Raw genomic sequence first — 22296 nt, 5'->3', positions numbered from 1 at the left:
CGGCGAGATTTAGAGTTTCAAATTGGTGATTGGGTATTTCTGAAAGTGTCACCAATGAAAGGGGTGATGAGGTTTGATAAGAAAGGAAAGTTGAGTCCTCGATATATTGGACCCTACAAAATCATCCGTAAAGTGGGTCAAGTAGCGTATGAATTGGATTTGCCTTCAGAGCTCGAGCTAGTTCATCCAGTATTCCATGTTTTAATGCTCCGCAAGTGTGTTGGAGACCCCACAAAGATTATACCAGTCGACGATGTTCAGATTACAGAAAAGCTAGCCTATGAAGAAGTGCCTTTTGCCATACTAGACAGGCAAGTACGAAGACTTCGGAACAAGGAAATAGCTTCAGTTAAAGTCTTATGGCGAAACAACAATCGAGAATAAATGACTTGGGAAGCGGAAGAGAAGATGAAATCCACGTATCCGCATTTATTTCAGACCCCAGAAGAGATCTATGATGAAACTTCGAGATGATAAGGTATGTATGCTTTACTTTTATGTATATGGGTCGCGTGTGGCCAGTTTATATTGCTATTGTGTTGTGGCCCTGTGAGGCGATGATATTATGGGTTGTTGTGATAGGAGGGTAATGGCATATTATAGGGGAAACTCTGGCGAAATTTTTCTAGAATCCCCGACGACTTAACATTCGAGGACGAATGTTCCAAAAGGGGGGAAGAATGTTACACCTCGAAAAATTCCCCGTTAGTGTACAGTGAATAGATAAGCGAGGGGTATGATGTATACGAGGTTTGGACAAGTAAGAAATAGTATTTGATGGTCCTAATTAAGATTTCCAAAGACATTCGAGTTAAGGAAAGAAAGTTGTTAAGGGCAGCGAGTCATATGTCGAGTAACGAATAAGAATTACGAGTGTTGAACTAATGGTGTATGAATGATGCCCTAAGGAAGAGTTATAACATCCTTTATAATGGTAATGAAGTGATAAACAAGTGTTAAGAAGGTTCCATAAGGATCGGAGATCAAACGAGTCGACGAAACAATTCTCGGAAAAACTGGGCAACCTACGGCCAGACATACTGGCCATATAAAATCTACGGACCGTATGTCCAATCGTAGATTCAGCCCAGAATACCATAATTCACTGGACCAGATCTACGGCCAGACATACGGCCCGTAGAAAACATACGGACCGTATGTTGGTCCGTATATCTTGGTCGGGACTGAACTTAATTTTATATAAGGGACCCTTTTTCATTTCATTTCATTTCATTTCATTCTTCACCTCCACCATTCAAGAAACCTCTAGAGTGTTCCAAACATTTCATCCATAAGAAAACAAGAGAAATCAAAGATCATCAACAAGAAATCAAGTGAACCATGTGAAGGAAACCCATTAAAAGTCATACAAATCAAGGAAACCCAAGTGAGATGAAATAGGGTTTTTGTGCAAAAAGTGTATCATCAATCAAGGCCTATTCCTCCATTATCTAAGGTGAGTTTCATGACCTTTTCATGTTATTTGAAGTATTTGTAAGTTGAAACACATGGATTTTGAAAGAGTATAGGAAATGGGTCACAAATATGAGGATAGTGTCATTATTGAATGGTAGTTGAGTTGAATCATGGAAATGGTTATGTTGATGATACAAATACGTTATAAATGATATTTAGAATATGAAAGAAGTATTGGATATGAAAGAATGCGATGATTGACTTTTGTCATAATTATGAAGAATTGTAGTGAAATCATGAATTGTGGGAAACGTAATTAGATGATGCCTATCGTTTATGATATTGTGATTGTTGTTACGAATGTTGGGAGTTGATGTGGAATATGGAGGAAAGTAGTATAAATAAAGGAAATGCTGCCCAAATTTCTCTAGCTTTAGTAAGTACGTTGTCATGATTGTTTATCTAATGACGACACGAATTCCATTGAAGGTATAACCAAGTGCATTCAAGGAGAATGAGCAAGCGATAGAATAGTTAAACGATAAAGGTACGTGAGGCTAGCCCTTTCTTTCTAAGGCATGAGTCCTATGGCATGAATTTCCTCTTTCTTATGAATGTTCCATCCCCTAGAAAGCTATGAGTCCTTGTTCATGAATAGCCATGCGAGATAAGAGATATGAGATGAATACGATAATGATAATGGCAAGCTTAAGTCAAGAGATACTATAGTTATGATATAATGTCCCCGTAAAGCTAATGAAGTCATATGAAATCTATTGATGTTAATCATTATATACACTCACCTTATGTTTGTTCCTTCAAGGTGAGGCAGAACACTTACGAATGCTCCATAATGTAATCGGGGGTCCACGACCTTACGTCACCCCGATAAAGTATGATTATTTATGAGTCTCTATGCATGTATTGCTATAAGTATGTTATGATAAGCATATTATGATGAGTATACTATGATGAGCATGATATAATGAGTACATGATGATATTACATCGCGCCTAGTTGGCCGGGCAGTCACCGCCAAGGCGGGCAGCATACACCGTGGCCGGATGGCATGGGCGGAGACACCACTAGTGGGCGGCGAGATGATACCCCGGACGCGGGAGGCCTGGACGCAGGCTAATGCTATTGCTAATGTTATTGATTATCACACCGCACCTATATGGTCGGGCGAATACATTTATGCATATATGATATGATGATGAGTATGACCGTAAGCAAGCATGCATTACTTCCTTTATGATTCAGTCAGTTACGGATTGCTCCTCATTGATGCCTCCTTATTTTATTGATATCTTATTATTGTTTATGCCTTACATACTCAGTATAATATTCGTGCAATACGACGTCCTTTTCTTCGGACGCTGTGTTCATGCCCACGTGTAGACGGGGAGGTGATCCGGACTCGTAGGAGCTAGCGGCTGATTTGAGAGCACTCCATTCTCCGGAGGAAGTCGTTGATTATTCTTTTGGTACATATGTGTATATATCCATTATTGAGCACGACGGGGTCCTGTCCCGTCCATATGTCTAGTACTCTAGTAGAGGCTCGTAGATACGCAGTGTGGGTAGTATGGTCCCATAGCTTGTGTGTATATGCATGTTTATATCATCTTGATAGCCAAAGGGCTTATGTTTATAAAAGCAATTATGTTTCAAATGTTCACAGATTTCTATGATTATGAGTATATGTTATGACTGGGAGTAGATAAGTAGTAATACGAGTGGTGTTCGGTGGTTAGCCCCGAATACCCGTCATGGCCCGTAGTTCGGGTCGTGACAGGTATGGCTGCTTTCCCTGTGCTTTTTCCTTCTTTTCCTTTGCCCTTCATTTGTATTGGCTTCTTCTTCTTAGGAAAAGTTACTGTTTCCATTTTCCACTTTTCGGTAGGTCAGTTTTCTGAATTTCCTTTGCAGGCTTATCGGTTTTTGGAATTTCAGTTGCTAAGGTGCATTTTTGTGCCGTGTGACCAATTCTTCCACAACCCTTGCATAGGATTCCTTCACCCTTATAAATCACCGCCTGTTGTGACTTCCAATGCTAACTGTTTGTGTTCCCGGTATGTGCAGTGGGATTTGTAGCATATCCTCCCCTTAGCGTTGACGATGTGCACGAGTCAATTTTGAGTAACTTTCCAATTTTTCTACCCACTCTCTCCAGGATTTTCCTATCATAGAATTCGTACGTAGTTGGGGAACTATAAGCCAGATCTCCGTATAGGAGATGTTTGTTTCCTGGGGGAGGAAATTTGGCTCCCATTTTCGCACAGAGAGGAAATTTCCTGGCACAAACCACGGACATTATTCAAGGGCTTTGGTAAGGTTTTCCTCTTTATGGAATTTAACAATAAAGAAGTCCCAATCTAAATCAATCAGGATTAGGTGCTCTATTGGTTTCCATAGATCCATCAATTTTGATTTGACGATGTGGTGGAGAATTTTTTTTGCTGAAAATTTTGATAATTAAGGAGTTTCTCCATTGTTGGTATAGTCTGTTCATCTCCTCCTCAGAGAGACAGATTGAGTCTTCAGAACTTTCTCCTTCTTCTTCTGAATTTTGAACATCACTGTTGTGAAGTGTGTCTTGGTATGTATTGGAGGTGGTATTGTTTTTCTCTAATACTACTTCCTTGTAACTGTGTTTTGGAGTTTGGTCGTCCTCCATTAGGGTGGTTTCGGTGATAGCGAGGGTGGAGTTTCCATTGCTGGGCTATGGGTTTTGGTCATGGGGGGAGTGTGGTTTTAGAGATTGGTTAGAGTGTCTCTCTCATCCCCAACCCATTTTAAAGTTACCTAGTTCTGTAAAACTTTGATTGTTTATGTTCAAAATTTTGTGTTGTTACTCTTGCTACTAAAATGTATTAGAGGGTATTAATTTGGATTTTAGGTAGTAGATAACGATAATGTAAATATTTTTTACATTATTAATGTGGTTTAACCTGTAATAGTATGTTAATTACGATTTTTATCAGGTTACCAATTAGTAATTGTAGCTTATCATAGAATATGTCTTGCACTGTTTTTGCATTGAACATACATTTTAATTTGTATAAGTCACATATTTTATTAGGTGAAAAGTGCATCCGGGGGAGTTCGCATGACCCGATGCTCAGAAGGTCCGAAGAGTCTTTACAGCTGGCTTCCACACTATAAAAAAAAAAAAGATAACCTACGGAGATTTTTTAACGGAGGGTATTAATACCTCCGCTAATTGCATCAATTTACGGAGGTTAAAAAGGCCCCCACAAAATTATGTAATTAGCGGGGGTTGTAAACCTCCACAACCTTAAAAAAAAGAGCGCCAAATTATGATAATTTAATGGAGGTTTATAACCCCCGCTAGATACATAATTTATTGGAGATTCAAACAACTTAAAATAAAAAGGGTATTAACCTAGTTCTCTCTTCACTCTTATAACCCAATCCTCTCCCAATTCTCTCTTCACTCAATTCACTCTTATAACCCGCTACGATTCAAACGAAACTTTGTGTGCTTTCAAATTCATTCAAATGAAAACCAAAGAATAGCAATAACCCAATTCATTTTTCCTTTTCTCACAACAGTCCTTTGAAAACAAATACGTAGAAATTGCACTCACAACAGTCCTTTTCTTCAAATATGTAGAGATTGCTGCTTCAAATCGATAATTTTTGGTCTTCAGGTCCGTAATTACCTTCATTATTTATTAATTACCTTCATTATTCAGTTCGTAATATGAAATTTAAGGGTTTTTTGAAGTTTGATATTTGAGATTTTGAAGATTAGGAACGAGAAGATTTATTTTTAACTGTTGATTGTTGATTTTTTTCTTCATTTTTCTACTATTATAAGCAATTTGGCGTGTTGATTTCTGGTTTTTAGTGAATTGAGTTGTATGAAATTTTCAATATAAATTTGAAAATATACATTTTTTTTCCATCTTCGAAATTTGAAAATATACATTTCAAACCCTAGATCTCAGCTCTCTTTCAGTCTTAGAAATTTAGAATTCGATTTTAGTTTTCTGCTTCAATTTACTTCATTTTTCGCATAGATATTGTTTGATTTCCAAGCATGTTCGATTATCTGTGTTGATTTGGGTACAACTGATCATTTGTTGATTGAGTGTTTTGTGTTAGTTTATTGTAGAGGATTTGTTTTAGTAATATATAGCTTGTAGAGGATTGATTGAGGATTTATAGTTTGAATATTTGAAAACTACAATTCTGTACTAGATTTCCCCTGAATGGCAAAATATAGAGAATACTGCTTCTGTTCTACAATTCTGTACTCTTGATTTGTTTTTTCCCCTGAATGCTTCTGTTTCTACTTTTTTCCCTTTCCATATTTGGAGACTTACAGTTTTGTAGTTTGAGTGTGTTTCATAGTTAATATTCTGAATATTTGTTTTCTATCTAATTAAGGAGAACTAATATTTTCTCTTCATATTCTAAAGGGTTTATCGTCGCACTTAAAGTTAATACTTTCCGATGGATAAATCCTGGATTAAAAATCCAAGGAACACCCCTGAATACGTGCTTGGTTTAAATCGATTTTTGGATTTTGCATTTACGAATGCTGTTGTTGGAAATAGAATAAATTGTACTTGTCCTGCATGTGGATATACAAAGTGGCAGAATAGAGAAACAATGTTTAATCATTTGATTGACAAACCATTCCCTCAAAATTATGTCACTTGGGCTATTCACGGTGAAAGAAATGTACTGCATAATGCTAGAAACTTTGAGGTTACACATGATATACTGCCTCTTAAAAATCTTGTAGAACTTTTGATCAATGAAGCATACGGGGGATTAAGGCACGAGGGCATTGATGAAGGTTCGTCACAAAAGTGGAGGGAGAAGAAATATTAAATGATGAGCCATCTAAAAATAACAAAGATTTTTTTGGGTTGCTTGAGGTGTTTATCTTACTTTGCTGATTGAACTTATTATTTATTGTTCCTTCTATATTAATTAAGTTAATCCTACTTATCTTTTTTCGTACATAGTTTGCTGAGATGGGGAGAAGGCCTGGACGAGCACAGCTCTATCTTGCTACACACAAGAAACAAGATGGATCATATGTAAATGGGGAGGCAAAAGAAATATGTGTAAGTTGCGCTCATGACTTCTTCTTCTTCTCCTCGCTGTCGATTTTCGCCATTCATTCTTTCCAATTCAGCCTGAAGAACTGCTAGCTGCAAAAAGAGTGTCATTCAAGTTATGTTAACATAGCTAAATTACCAAATATAGTCATGAATACCGTAATTAGTGAGTGATCTTAATTACGCTTACCTCACTGTTGGTTCTTTTATCTTCAGAATTATTAGGGGATAAGCCATCTTCCACTATAGACTGATCACTATAAGTGTTTGCAGTGAGAATATGTTGAAATTGCTAATTTAGGTAAGCTTACATTAATGTTAAAATCCAATTCAGGAGGAGGGGTGTTGGATTCTTTCCTCTCAGTGTCATTGGCAGTAATGACTGGTCTGTTTTGCTAATCATCGATGGACTTTTTAATCAGGAAAAAAGTCCATTAGTGTTTGATGGGATCTGATGTATGAAGAGAAAGAAGAATTAGGAAAACAGAAAGGGAGAGAGATAATATTTAATGCATTTGATGGATGTTTTCATGTTGGTATAATGTTGACTCAATTTTTTTCGATTAGGTACGTTTCATTTAGGAAAAAATTCAGCTAGCAGTGAGTCAAAGTACTGTGGATGAGTCTGAAATTTCTCCCAATGATGCTGTGGGTAAGGTGCTAGGAAAAGAGCATTGTGGGAGGGTAAGATGTTTGGGATTAGGAGCTACTCCAAGCACTCATTTTAAACAAATAAAACCTCGTGTTGGTGGTATTCGAATTTCAAGTAACGATGCTAGATGTTCTTCTTTCGGATGCCAAGACAAGTACGATAAATTGTTGAATACTCTCAAAGCCTACATGATAATGAAGGAAGGGTCAATACCGGAACAGTTTGCTGGGATTTTTGGTTCTCCTCCTATGACGGTAAAACAATTTGCTCATTTTCATTTTCTGCTTGATTTCTTCGCTTCCGAATTGGAGTTTAAGAGGGAAAGACAGGTGCTTTTCTGTTTTTGGGGTGACTCTCTTGAATTGGAAACATATGTGGTCTTGTTGCTAGAATATCACCCGGGGAAACACAAGAAATAATTATATGGAAGACCACATTAACTCCTCTATTATTCTATAAGAAACAGTAAAGTTTGTACTGAGGTTTGACTCTTTGATAAACACAAGATTTTAGTATTCTGGTTGATGTCTCATATATGAAGGCCTTCCCATTTGCTCTTTGAGTAATTTGCTAGTTATAGTTGATATTTCTTCTGATCTTCTGTTTGTGCAACTTAAGTTCAGCTGCTTAGTTTGAACCCTTTGATAGAATTGAACCCAGTAAACCACCATAGCCTCTTTCTGCTGCCTCCTTTATTCATCAATTGTGAAAGAGAATACTAAGAGAGCACAACCAATTATCACTGATAGAGCAAGCATACCATAAAACATAATTTTTTTTTTTTTGAGAATTGTAATGTAAGATAAAGCATAAATATTTTGAACTGACACAATGAAAAATCAAGTTTCAGTGTGCTCTTTCCTTAAGGTCTTATTCAATTAGGAGCATCTTCTTTGGTATCATCGATATGGACCCTTTACTTCCCTTTCTGTTCTGTCCTTAAATAGTCCACACTGACTCCAGTATCTGTAGTTTTTTGGAGACAGTTTTTCTCTTGGTATATCTCAATCCCATTTATCGCCTTTAATCATCATATTGTCGCACCTACTTATCGGTGCATATGAGGTCTACATAGGGTGTTACGTGGAAATCTGGAGAGAAAAAAAGATGCCTACTGTGGTCGAGTGAATGAGAAAGTTTAAACTAATGGGAGATATTGGACGAGCATAACCATTTTTATTCTGATATTAAAATCCAGTAGCTGAACAACTTGAGTTTTTGCTACTAAACTAACCAGTGGTATCATTTTTTAAGATTTGAAGTCTTAATTTTTATCTATTGATCTTTTAAAATGCATGTTGATGTTCTTGCACTATCTTTTCAATGTACTTAGTTGAGAAGGTTTACCTTACCAAGAAATGAGAATATATAGACTTAGTTGAGAAGGTTTACCTTACCAGGTAATTAGAAATGAAAATATATGGGTATCCTGGAAAATCTTTTTAGTAATTTCTCCATGTTACACAACTACAATAGGAAAATAACTGATTTAGAGGCCTATAGGAGAACTGCGTGCAGTACATGGTGAAGCCAAACCTTTGCTTCAACAGTCAAAGCTTGCAACAGACCTTAGCTTTTACCTCAACATAGGAGCAGTGAGGTGGGCCTATAGGTAAGTTGTGTGGTGGTGAAGGGAAATGCTTCCCTAAAGAAGCTTACACCCACATCTAATTTATATACCTGAAATGAAAGGAGGCAACAGAAAGAGGCTTAGTTCTAGCTATGTCAGATTAATTCTTAGATAGCCACATGATAATTCGCTTGATGTCTTTTGTCAACTATCTTTATGGGTGATATAAAGAAGAAAAGAGTTTATTATTTGCAAGTTACAATTTGGAGTGTTTTCTTTTGACTGCTAATGATCACATCTTGGTAATGTATTCACAAATCTCTCTTTTTTTTGCAGCCAAGTGACGCAGCTAGCAGCTAGCGGACCCATGGATGCAAGAAGATTTCTAGCTCTAGTAATCCTGCAAAGGTTAATTGTTGCTTATCAATATCATTTTACATCTCTTGAAATTGAAACTTATTCAGCACGGGTAATATAAATGTTACATGCAGTTAACAATTTACATGCGTCTTTGGTCAATAATTGCAGGCACTTGATCATCCTGCTGAATAGTCCTTCGATCAAACAATCTATCGGGAGCAGAATAGTTTAGCAGATAGGATGGCTCAAATAGGAATGTCAACAGCTGGTACTGATAGGGTTTCACTGCATGTTTTTGCGGAACCACCAACAAATGTAGTGGACATACTTACTGCTGATATACTAGGAACTACATTCCTATGAAAAGACAGTCCCTGGGATATTAACTTCTTTTGTTCAACTACAACACACATCTACTTTGCTAATGTAAATAGTGCTACTGCCATCGCTAAAGTTGTAACTTCGCTACTAGTCTTTTGCAATGTAACGTGACTGCTGGGTTTGGTGTTGATATAGTATTTTGGTGTTGATCCATACTATTTTGAAATCTTGGTTTTGATATTATTTTTCACAAGAGTACATGTTGTTTACTATGCTATTAAGAAAGGTTGTTTCAAGTAATATATATATATATATATATATATATATATATATATATATATATATATATATATATCAATTATATAATAAATTTTAAGTGCTAGGGGTTAAAGCCCAAACAGTAGAAGTAAATTGGGGGGGTTTGTAACCTCTGCTGCACCCAAAACGTTCTATAGGCTGAAAGTTAATTGCAGAGGTTAAAAAGCAATTTGTGGAGGTTAGTAACCTCTGCTATTTGCTGTCACGGAGGTTGGGGAAACCCCCGCAGTAATCTGCCGCAAATTGATTGTGGTGGCATCAATTGTGGGGGTTTGGTGAACCTCCGTGACAGCAAATAACGGAGGTTATTAACCTCCGCAAATTGCTTTTTCATCCTTCGCTAATTGCACCTTTTTTTGTAGTGCCACTTCTACCAACTCAGGTCACATCAATCAACATTGGTCAAAGTGCTGCAGCATGTATGGGCATTGGAGCCGCGGAGAGGTCACATCAGTTGTACTTAAGGGTTTGAAAAGTCCAACTTTGACTTATATAAGGATATCTTTGGGGGGGGGGGGGGGGGAGAATATACACTAGATCATCCATTATTTCAAATAGTTACATTCTTGAATCATTTCTTGCTTTTTATCTCGCATTGTGCTTTACTCGTACTCACTGCCACGCTAATTGGACTCGTAAAAGAGTTTTCAAGATCGGGTACGCCTCACATGTCTTCAAACCCTGTAAAAACAAATCTCTAATTGATCTTCTGATTTAATCAGTTTTCACTGGAAAAAAATACATTATAAATTTTGGTAATAATACAAAAAAGCCAAACGTTTAATAACTTCTTGTATACGGGGAGTTGGGGACCCAAAGCCTCAATCAAAGACAACAAAATAAAATATTGTCTAAGGCTGCGCAAGGAAATTGATAACAATAATTTTTTCTTCCACGGATTAACTTGGTAGTCTAATATAGTTGAGAGTGATGCATTTTATTTACTCTTTGACATTACTACTTCAAGTTAGAATTTTTATTAAAGAAAAATCCAACTGAGTTATAAATCTCATTTTTAACTCGTAACACTGCGGTGTTAATTGTAATTTGTAGTCCTAAGCATGAACTTGTATTTGTCAGCTGATGTACCATTTTTGGGCCATGTTTAGCAGCAACGTCTCTCCGCAATTAGTGTGAAATAGAGTAATTGGGAAGGATTATATTTTTATATATACAGTGTATCATCATATCATATCATGCTATTCTAAAAATGGGAAGACCCTAAGTTGAAAAATTGAATTACCAAAATGTCCACCAAATGTTGAACGACTTTTTTACCGGTAAGTCATTCAATATTTTCTGAACATTAATTGTACAAAAATGTAAATATACAAAATAATTAATTGATAAACATTACTTCACATTCGTGGTATGAATACAAAACGACAAAAACATTCATATCTATGATTAAGGCTGTTGAGTTTGACTCTTCCATTTCCCTAAATGTATGAACGAAACCACGTAATAGAAGTATTATGTATTAATTGGTGACTTTAGCTAAATAAATTACTCCTCCATTACTCATTAATTTTCATACATCGAATCATCAACGATACTCCTTTTAATAGCCAATCCAATACATTACCCAACCGTTTTTTCTTCATTCTTATAATGTACATTGAAGAGAATTTGAGGTGTTGCAATTAGTTAGACATATAGGTCAGAATGATTCATTATTGGGAATGACCAGTCCATTAGTTTGCTTACTGGTGAATGGCAAAGAGAAATATCTTGAAAGGTGGAAGGCTTGAAATTATAGATATATGGCGTTATGAGGTGAATGTTATGTTCTGTGACCAATTCTTACCAACACTGGTTTCTCTTTCCAATTCTTTTTCTATTTGTTCATACATAATTATCCAAAGAGGAACTTTCATTTTGAATCAATTTTTCACAGAATGCATCTTTCGTACAATTTCTTATCATTTATCAATACCAGCCAGCGATGGAAAAGAGAGGTTGGTAGTATTTGAAGCTTCCGGCTCCGGGAGGGGAGGGGTGGGGGGAGGGGGGGGGGGGTATTCTTTTTATTTAGCAATAAATTACAGTGTTCTTTTTTACTCTCTAAATTTGTTGAATTTCATTGCTATCATTTTTTTTCCCGGTGGTTTTCCTTGGACATGAAATTTATGCATTTTATGTGCTTTTGTTATATGCATACAATAGTTTGGTAGGACGATATTACTGTGAGTAACAGAACAAAAGAAGCAAGTCAATTGAGACGTGAAGAGATATTATTGTCAAAATTGCTAAAAAATTTCTAGAAATTTGGGGACTACATGGAGAGATTGAAAATAAAGAGATATTATCACCAGATGATGTTGAAGCACCAAATAAGGAGCGGTCCTACTTCTTGCAATTCAAGAAAGTACTCCAATATTGATCAAGTGATCAGTTATAATTCTCCCTCAAATAAGTATTAGACACTTTGAAAATACTTGTGTACATTATCTGATAATAATATCTTCAAATCCTGGGTTAAAGAAAAAAAAATATATATGTGCTATTGATTTATTATTTTTGTTTAAAAGTTTGAAATTAAGTATTTTTGTATAACTCAATACGATGATATGAACTTATAACATTATGTATTCAAGTAACATTTCGATCCATAGAATTATGTTTCATTTTGTAATATTTCGATCTACGGGAATTGACATATATATACAAGTCCTAAATAAAATTGGCATCCTTTTGACCCAATTTTATTTAGCAAAAACATGCCTAAGAATATTGGCATTAGGTAGCCAAATAAGTATTAATCCAGCGCAATATTAGGGATCCAATTTTTTTCCCTTTTTCTTGTTTCGTAACAATTATTTGTTTTCCTTGTTCACCCCCGTCTCTGTTGGAATTGGGATTAGTTACGTGCAAACTTTGATTTTCTCTTCCATCTAATAAGCAAAATTCCAGTTTAGAGTTTAATATTACTCTTACCATTTTTCTCAGCAACTATAACTTGTAAGTTCTAAGCAACTCCAAATTATTTGGGTTTCAAGAAAAAAAAAAATCTTCACATCGTAATAAAATATAGTAAAAGTTTCCAGCACTCAATATTTACATTTGATATACATGCTATTATTCCGACTTTCGAGAATGAATATTGAAACTGAATTTGGTTGTATCCCAATTTCTGAAATCATGGTGTGTGTGTATATATATATATAGTTCTGTTCATTAAATGTGATAATGTGATATATTGAATGTATACTAGCATAATATCTCAAATAAATGGGTTCTATACATATTGATATACATTAATATGTATACATATTATTCTAGTTATACAGTAGACCAATATGTATACTAATAACATGTACACATTTTATTCTAATTATACAGTAGACAAGTCTATATACTAATAACATGTATACATTTTATTCTAGTTGTACAGTAGACCAGTATGTATACTAATAACGTGTATACATTTTATTCTAGTTATACAATAGTATAGTAATAACATGTATACATTTTATTCTAGTTATAAAGTAGAACAGTTTGTATACTAATAATATGTATACATGTTATTCTAGTTATACATTAGACCAGTATGTATACTAATAATATGTATACATATTATCCCAGCCATACATACTAATAATATCTCATATTTTTTTAAAAACTTTGTATACTGATTATTGCAAAAGATATGAAATATATTTTGATAGAACATCGGTTTTAATTATAGAAATTTAAGGAGATGGAATGAAAAAAAAAAAATTAAAATGGAGAGAAACACGGCTACCCATCAATGAAGAACTCAAAACACACCTATGGGGAAAAAGAGCAAAACAGGAGATAAAAAATCCCAGTAGAGGCATCGCGGAAATGTCGATTTAAAAACTCTCGAAGAAAAAGAAAAAATTGAAGAAATAGATAAGAGGATGTGTTCTTTTTTTCTCTCCTAAAAAGTTGAAATATATTAAGTAGATTGGGAAGAACAAGGAGAGGAATAAATTTGTCACACAACTTAATGAAGTTTATTTGACGTAGTGAGAAGTATGGAGAAGATTATGAAGAGATTTTAGTAGAACTAGTCTCTCGGCACGTGCGCTGCACGTGTATTCCATATCTTTTTTTACTGAATACATATACATTGAATTAGTTAATGCACACGTATTCAGAAAACATTAACTTAGTTATAAAATACAACTTAAATACACCTAAAAGCCAACATCTAGCGTAACAATTTTTATGATTAAAGTCAAAATGCATCATCTACAATCAACTCTATCTTAGTTCTTCAAGTCTTTTTTTAGGGTCGTTCATCCAGTCTTCACATAATTAAACTTTTGTATATCTCCATTTTGAAAGTTGTTTTCTCCAATAGATGATGTCGGAAGCGGATTCTCTGATCAAAATTTTCTTCTCTGTATCTTTCAGCCATAACTATATCAATCACGCTTGAGTATTATTGTGTTCGCAAGGTTGATTGTTTTTTTCTTAAATGTTCAAGCCTCGCATTTTCTACTTCAATGTGCATTTCATGCATAAAATCTTCAACTCCACTATATACACCTATAAGTATTAAGTAATATTTATTTATACATGGACAAGTGTTTAAAGTTCAAAGCTTGTTAGTAGATGTGAAACATGGAATTGGATAGTGGGTCTTTTTTGTCTACTAATAAAAATTAGGTAATAAGTAAATATAAAAGGAAAATATCCGTACATCCCTTGTACCATTTGAAATTATTCAATTTTTTATTAATCATAAGGATTTAGTTGAGGTATGCATTGATCAATAGTTGGTGATAATTCAATAGGAAACTCGCTTACCTAGTTCAAGTAGGAAACTCTTGAAAAAATGATAATTCAGGTAGGTTTTGACCATTATCTCTATTTTCTAATAAGATGTGTTTCTTCCACAGATGAACACGATCCTTTCTTCATATTAGCCTTATCACAATAAGGAGCTCTCCTTTCTCTCATTTATCTTAATGGCACTTGAAGGAGCACTTCAAAATTTCTTATTTTATCAGAAGCACGCGATCCTGTAAGCATTCTTGATTATATCATCTGGGATACAGTTAATAATGGTGGAAAATTTCATTAAGACAGTCTTTGTTGTGTGTATCTACTTGGACATGACAAGCTTTCTTCTAGAAGGATCAAACTCCTTTGCCTTTTCTAAATCGAATAACACTAATGTCATTGCTTATAAACAATGGTCAAGACAAGTTGCTATGATTAAGTATAAAATTTTAATTTTTTTTCCAACAATATATGTTAAATAAACAATTTTATTGTCAATGCTATGGGCACAAACACGTTTAAAGAAGCATTTCACTTTACACGTTATATCTTTTAAGTAATAAAATATTTCATGCCAATGATATAATCAGTGGATACAACTTAATGAGTTATGATCTTAGACAGAAGTTATAGTTATAATTTATATATTTATGAATATTTTGGTTAAAATAATTTAGTGAATTTAAATCCATCTTTTCAAACCACCACCACCACCACCACCACAACAACAACATACCCAGTGAATTCCCGACAAGTAAAAAATATTGATCTATGTAATAAATATGGCCAAACCCATCGCCAGCCCCCTGTGGTCGTCCAGTTCTTTCACTTGAACACCTCAACTGACTTTTGTCCATTTACACCTCAGTGCAAATCGACGTTTCATTTAGACACTTTTTTCGCAATCAGCTAAAATTGCAAAATGAGTGTCATCCACTCGCGAATGACATGACAGGGCGACTAATTAAAATAGGACATGTGGCAATTGGATGTAAAATAATAATTTAAAAATCAATTACAAGATAAAAGCAAAGGAAAAAATTATTTTTCACCAAAATAAATAAATAAATTACCTACTTTTCTAAACCTTCCCCCACCCACCCCACCCCTCCTTCCCCCTTTCTACACCTCTACTACTGCGCACCATTTTTTTTTCTTTCTAAGGCTCCATTTTTATTTTTTTGTTTTCATTAGATTTTGATCCATTTTGAAAGCATATAATTCAAAATTTGGCACTAATCTATAGCCCCCAATTCATTATTTTTTTTTGTTTTTGCAGTCCTCCAATTCGGAAATTTGATTTTCGAATTTGAAGCTTTAAGTTACGTTAATGGCGAGTTCCTCAAATCTCAACCAAATAGAACCAAATTTCGGATTCGAACTCCTCACGACGTTCCGATTCTTTTGAGATATCACCCACTGAAAATGGAGCCCGTTTGAGGCAACCCGAAAATTCAAATTGGAAGCTTTGAGCTTCAACAATGGCGGCTTCAGCTTTTTTCTTCAATGGAGATATGCTACATTCGGGAAAAAAATTGCAGTGGAGAAGGATGTGTTTTAAAAGAAAAAAAATGTGACCTCCAAGGAAGGAGCTTAGAAGCTCGGAAAGAGAAAATAATTAAATCAATTAGGTGTGCTAAATATTGTTCTTAAGAGCATTAAGAACTTGTTCATGATGTATTCAGGAGTTTGGTTGAGAATCAAAGTTGTTTGAATGATTTTTGAAGCTGAGTTTGATGAGGAACTTATTGCACAGTGAAAAAAAAATTTGCAACCGGTGGTGGTGTCAATTTGTTAATTTGTAGTGGAAGCGTTTGTCAATTTGTTATCACTGTTATGCCGGAAAACTTATCCGGTGGTGGTGTTAAGGGTGGCAAGTTGATGGTTTATGGTGGAGGAAGTGTTGGAATGAAAGAGAAGGAAGAAGAAGCATAAAAAATAAAAAATAAAATCGTAAAATTAAGCTCTTCACGCGCTCGTTTGTGTGAAGGTCACACAATTTTCCAACTCAAAAAAAAAACGCCTAAATGAAACATCAGTTGCCCACCTGAGGTGTCTAAATGGAACAAAGGTCACTTGAGGTGTTCAAGTGAAAGAAGTGGACGACCACAGATGTCTAACGATGGGTTTGGCTAATAAATATTGTCATTTTATTTTCAGTTCAAGGCAAGCAATAAAGAGAAAGACCATAGTAATAAAAAGACTTTTCTGAAAGAAAACCAACCATAAGAATTAGGAAGAATGTTCGCCATATGCTTCTATCGAGAGGTGGTTTTACTTTTCTATGCAGCCGAGTAATCCTAATAACTTGGTGGAAAAGTACAAAGTTTTAGGGCGGTATTAAATCTGTAAGGGAAAGAAAAGTATATTTTTAAATGCAAATTACTTGCAAACTAAAACTTTAAATGAGAGACTCTTAAAAATAGTTCGTAACATTCTTTGCATTTCACATGTACAATATTGATAACTATTGAAGTATTTGAACCATAAAAAAAAAGTAATTCCATAACCATCTCATTTTATCCTAATTTAATTTAATTGATAAGAAAGACAACACAATTGTAATCACAAAAAGGCTTTAGCCTAAAATTATTGAAATTGTGTGAAATTAAGCATGATCAAAAAATTGTTCATAATCCATTCATTAGGCCGCATCCAATCGAACCACGAACACCAAATTCTTAATCAAATTTTCATGAAAAAATATTGCAAATCTAATAGTGATAGCCAATTAGCCATTAGCTCATTAGGCCACATTTCATACGCAGGAAGAAAGTGTATTACTTTGTTTCAGAATTCTACTTCTTGATATCATTTTCTTGTTTTAGTTGAGAGAATTTTTGATAGTATTTAAGAAATAATGAGTCAAGAAGTAATGAACAAATAAGATGTACTAAGAAACATTGGCTATAATAGCAAAAGAGATTTGAAGAAAACATGTATATTACGTAAGTTACCAAGGCGTGGTATAAGGGATTAAATTTTCTTTCTTTGCATCTGACAGAAACTGACAGCAACCTCCACTATCTTGCTTAGAAATCAATAAATATCTTACTGCTTCAAGTACCTTTCCTAGCGTATAAAAGGTAAAAATTCCTCCAATTATTTCTGAAGTTATCCTTTCATAAATTAAGTGGATATTTTAGGAGATTGTTGGTGGAACATGAGTGACGGAGGTATCCTTTAGTATCAATAAAGAACGGAACATCTTCAAAGAACACGTCCCTTCATATCAAAGCGGGCATTGTTTTTGAGAGACAACTTTTTCTTATCATTATTTACAGGAAGGTTAGTTTAATTAATTAAAAGGATATTTTGATAATTTAAAAATTATAATTTAGGGTAAAACTTTTCAATTCATTATGCAAAAAACGAGAATAGAACATACCAGTAAAACAATTAAGCTTGGTGGGAGTAAAGTAGAGATTGAAATTCGCTTCTACCAAAACGTTGCAACTCTTTGATGGAGCAAAGTTAGAAACAGCCGAACAGACACGTTGCTTCTTTTTTTAGTTTAGTGGTTTTCTTAGTTTTTAATTTATTTATTAAATAGGAGGGTATTTGTGTTGAAAGGAGGGATATTAAATTAATTTAACTTTTCAATTTAGGAGTTCATGCTTTTAATATAATAGTATAGTATAAAATAGATAATGAAAGAGGGGGGAAAATTGTAGGAGAGAAAATGATATGTGCAGCTATTTTAAAGGGCTGATTTTGGATAATGGGGTACAAGTTTTAATGACCCAAAACGTGTTAAATGGCCATTCATTACCAACTTCTTAAACCTTGGCTATTTTATGCCAATTATGTTTCCCCGTTGATACACTATGCCAAATTCCCATTAGGGTTGGTTAAGGGGTTACTTCACCAATTTCATGATTTGACTAACTTAGAAGGTTAATGATCCATCAAAATTTTTTTTTTTTTTGCCCCGAATGAAGTCTAATAAAGACAAGAAATAGGAAAGTGCAGGGGAAAAGAGTTTTAAAATCAATTTAGTATAGAAATCTGTCTCCTTCTTAATTGTTTTACTCTCGTCTTTTACCTCTAATTCACTTTTCCTATATTCCCATCTTCAAAGATTAAAGAAAGTCAGGTTTAACATTTCCTCCAACTCAAAAGATGGATGTGCCTATAAAAGTAAAAATAGGAACATAATCACAAAAATATTTTTGTTAGTTTTCACTAAAATATTCCCTTATGTTAAATTAAAAGTTCTAATGCAAATAAATTTGGAGGGGAAGTCATTTTAGAGAATTGAAACATAGATATTTTCAAAAGAGCAAAGTTGTAATTTCGCTTCTCAATATACTACGAAATGAAATAAATTTATACCAAGTACGGAATTTCATTTAACAAAAGTAATGAAAAACCGTGAACCTGAAGATGTGTTTTTGCTTTTCGTTTTTCTCCCAAAGATGATGGCCCTAAAACCAGTTGTGCTCCCCTTCTTAATGCTTCATTTACCTTAAGACAACTCAAAGACTATATTCATTTTCCCTTTGCTTTGTGTTGAACAAAACAACAAAGAAGGTCAAAGGCAAAACAGTAAAACTGCAGGTTCAGGAAGTTAGTTATTTTCCCTCCCAAAGTTAGTTAGAACAAGCTGTTAACTTCCCGGATTAGTTATAGCTAATCATGGTTAGTAGTTAATCATAGAAGAGTAAATTAGAGTTAAGTATTCATTATATATACATCCACATGTATTGTATATGCTCAAGTCAATATACTTCAATCAATGAAATGAATACAAAATTCTTCTCTCTAAACTCATCTTGTTTCTTCTTCTCTTGTGTTCTTAAATCTTGAATCTTCCTTCTTTGCCTTATGCATTGATCTCTGAATTCTTCATGGTATCAGAGTAGTGAGTGTTTTACTCAATTGTTCGATCTATTTCTTCCGCAAATATCAATTCAAATCCCTCAGTACATTCTCTGTAAAATTACAATTCATACACAGTTCTTGAACATAACTGTGTATTGACTGAATATCGCGTATATCAAACTTTCTAAACTTGATTCTTCAAAATGACTGGTGTAAATGGATTTGATTCAACATCAAGACAACTAAATGGGAATGCAAGTGCAATTCCTCAAACTGGAAATGCCAACTTGAATGGCGGTCAATCAGCAACAAATGGAACTGGTGTTCTTGATCATAACCACCCTTTGTATCTACAAACCTATGATGTAAGTGGTATATCCCTCATCTCACTTCAATTAATTAGTGACAATTATTCTCTATGGAGTAGGCCAATGAGGTTGGCTTTGTTGGGTAGGAATAAATTTGTGTTTCTGAATGGTTCTTGCAAGAAAGAAAATTATGGAGAGGAACTATGGGATCAATGGGATAGGGTGAATGCAATTGTACAATCTTGGATGATGAACGCAGTTTCTAGTAATATTCTTAGTGGTATGGTGTATGCTAAAATTGCATATGAAGTTTGGGAAGATTTAAAAGAAAGATTTGCCAAAGTAGATGGATCAAGAACCTATAATCTACACAGGGAAATAGTAACCTTAAGTCAAGGAACATCTACAGTTGTTGAGTACTATACTAGACTTAAGAATCTATGGGTAGAGTTTCAGGCATTGGTTCGTCCACCAGGGTGCAACTGTGAAAGGTCTAAAGATTTTGTAGAATATCTACAAAGGCAAAAGCTATATCAGTTCTTGATGGGGCTGAATGAGAACTATATGCAAGCTAGGAGTCAAATTCTCTTAATGACTCCACTGCCTTCTGTGAAGAAAGCATATGCCATGATTTCTGGTGATGAAAACCAAAAGTCTGTTTCAGCTAAGTCTGCAGGCTTGTTAGGTGCTATGCCCTCTAGTTTCAGTCACAATGCAAGTTCCAGTCATGATCCTATAGCTTTGTACTCTAAAGCAGGCCCTCAGAAATTCAAGAAAAATTATAATCTATACTGTGAAGTTTGTAAAATGAAGGGTCACACAAAAGAGTTCTGCTATAAAGTGGTTGGTTATCCACCTGGTTTTAAGTCCAAAAGGAAAGAACATGCTGATTATAATGTGTATGCTGAGGACAGTCATGACAATGAAGTTACAAAGGTTGGAAGGACAAGTGAAGTAAGTGACAAGACTACAGAAATGTGTGCTAGACAAGGTGCAGAAATGACACATGGTGAAAATTGGAGGAGCACCTATGTTTTCAAGGGGACAATATGAGCATATAGTGGAACTGCTGAATCAAAGGTTGAGTCAACATCAACCACAACAACCAACTACTCACTCTTCTGCAAATGCAGCAGGTATTAGTAGTCACAAAGCTTTATTAGTTTCCAGTATTTTGAAGAAGTGGATTTGTATACGGTAAAAACCGGGTCAATGTATAACCTGTGAGTCCGGAGCCGAGGGTAAATCCAAATGAGCACGAGCATGTTCGGTCTTTTCTTCACACCATGCAGTTGACCCGAGACAAGAAAAGCGTGTCCGTTGGTTAGGGTACGCCGATCCAAAATCAACGTGTCCGTTGGTCCGGTTAACCGGTTGCGATGTTGCCACGCCGTGACGATCGTCATTTGCCTTTCGGCAAGACAGGTCGACTACATACGGTCATATACTCATTCATTTAGGGTTTCTTTAAGGGCTTTGCATTGTATTCAAGGCCCATAAGACATACCTATAAATCGAAGACATTCTCCCCCTTTTTGGGGTTAGCTTTTTTCAGATCTCACATTTGTAATAATCAAATATATTGAAGCTCTCTCTCTCTCTCTCTCTCTCTCTCTCTCTCTCTCTCTCTCCCTCTCTCTCTCTCTCTCAGATATTGGTCCGGATTTTGTGGTGTTCTTCCTTAGCTTTACTTGTTCATTCAATATAATATATTACTCAACATATATATATTTGGCATAAACTACACACACACACACACACACACACACACACACACACACACACACACACACATATATATATATATATATATATTGCAACAAACGAACCCATAGACATCATCAACCAAATAGATTAAAAATTCATCCACATATCTGCCATACTTCACTTACAAATTTAAAATTTATTCTGAGTCCCATAGTGGTCAGTTTGACTTCCCCAGTGGGGCTAGGATAATAGTGGTTTTTAATCTTTTACTTTTCCTTCTTTACCCATTGATCGAGGAATTCAATTTTCGAAGAAATGATGTAAATGCAGGCAAGCAATCGTGACAGCAGGTCATGTCAAGCTGTTTTGAAATTGTGGCTGAAAACGAGACCAACAGTGGGTTACAAAACCTACTTGCAGATCCAGTCGACCCAAACTCTGTTGATTCGAGAAAAAGGCCTCAACCGGCAGAATACCGTGAATCAGGAGAATGCGCCTTTAAGACTCACCCCATCCCTTGAATACCACTCGCCTTTCAATCACTTTGTCAGGAGCTCAAGGCATTTTGGTGACACTGACGAGATTAACTTACGTTTAATATTTGAAATGTTGCGAATAGGACCGCCATAGCCGAACAGGGGACTGCAATAGCTCAGCTGCAAAGAAAAAACTACAAGACAACTCCGGTAAGGTCAAAATAAGTCACTGAACCAAGGAGGGATGAAGCACGAATAGTCGAGAGTAATGGATCCGGAGTTAGATCGTCCACCGAAGTTTTGAAGACGCCGACTCGTGCAGCCGGGTAGATTCAACGGAGAAGAGGGTGGAAAAGTATAACTCTGGGTGGATTAGATTCGAAGCTCACGCGTCGAAAGGTCGGATTCAAAGAGATATTCAAGGCCTTTCCCCCCCCGTCGGTCAAAAATTAATCCCGAAGAGGGTTTAAATGGATATCCTAAAAAT

At 35.2% G+C, this 22296-nt stretch overlaps 1 protein-coding gene across 2 annotated transcripts; it reads left to right on the top strand.

The window, feature by feature from the left end:
- The first annotated feature begins 6368 nt into the window (after positions 1–6368).
- LOC132047996 (uncharacterized) lies at positions 6369–9458 on the top strand. Of its 2 annotated transcripts, XM_059438945.1 has the most exons (4): positions 6371–6524; positions 7101–7424; positions 9077–9148; positions 9269–9458. In XM_059438945.1, the coding sequence occupies exons 1-3, from the start codon at positions 6432–6434 to the stop codon at positions 9098–9100; spliced, it is 441 nt and encodes a 146-aa protein (XP_059294928.1). In that variant the 5' UTR covers positions 6371–6431; the 3' UTR covers positions 9101–9148; positions 9269–9458. The 2 variants fall into 2 exon arrangements, 1 of the variants encoding a protein (XP_059294928.1); XR_009412873.1 differs by lacking the exon at positions 7101–7424 and having other exon boundaries at positions 6369–6524.
- Positions 9459–22296: the final 12838 nt, after the last annotated feature.

Source organism: Lycium ferocissimum, chromosome 2 (assembly GCF_029784015.1).
Source record: "Lycium ferocissimum isolate CSIRO_LF1 chromosome 2, AGI_CSIRO_Lferr_CH_V1, whole genome shotgun sequence".
Lineage (NCBI taxonomy): Eukaryota > Viridiplantae > Streptophyta > Magnoliopsida > Solanales > Solanaceae > Lycium > Lycium ferocissimum.
Note: the sequence above shows the minus strand (reverse complement) of the source record. Positions and strands in the feature narration are given on the sequence as shown.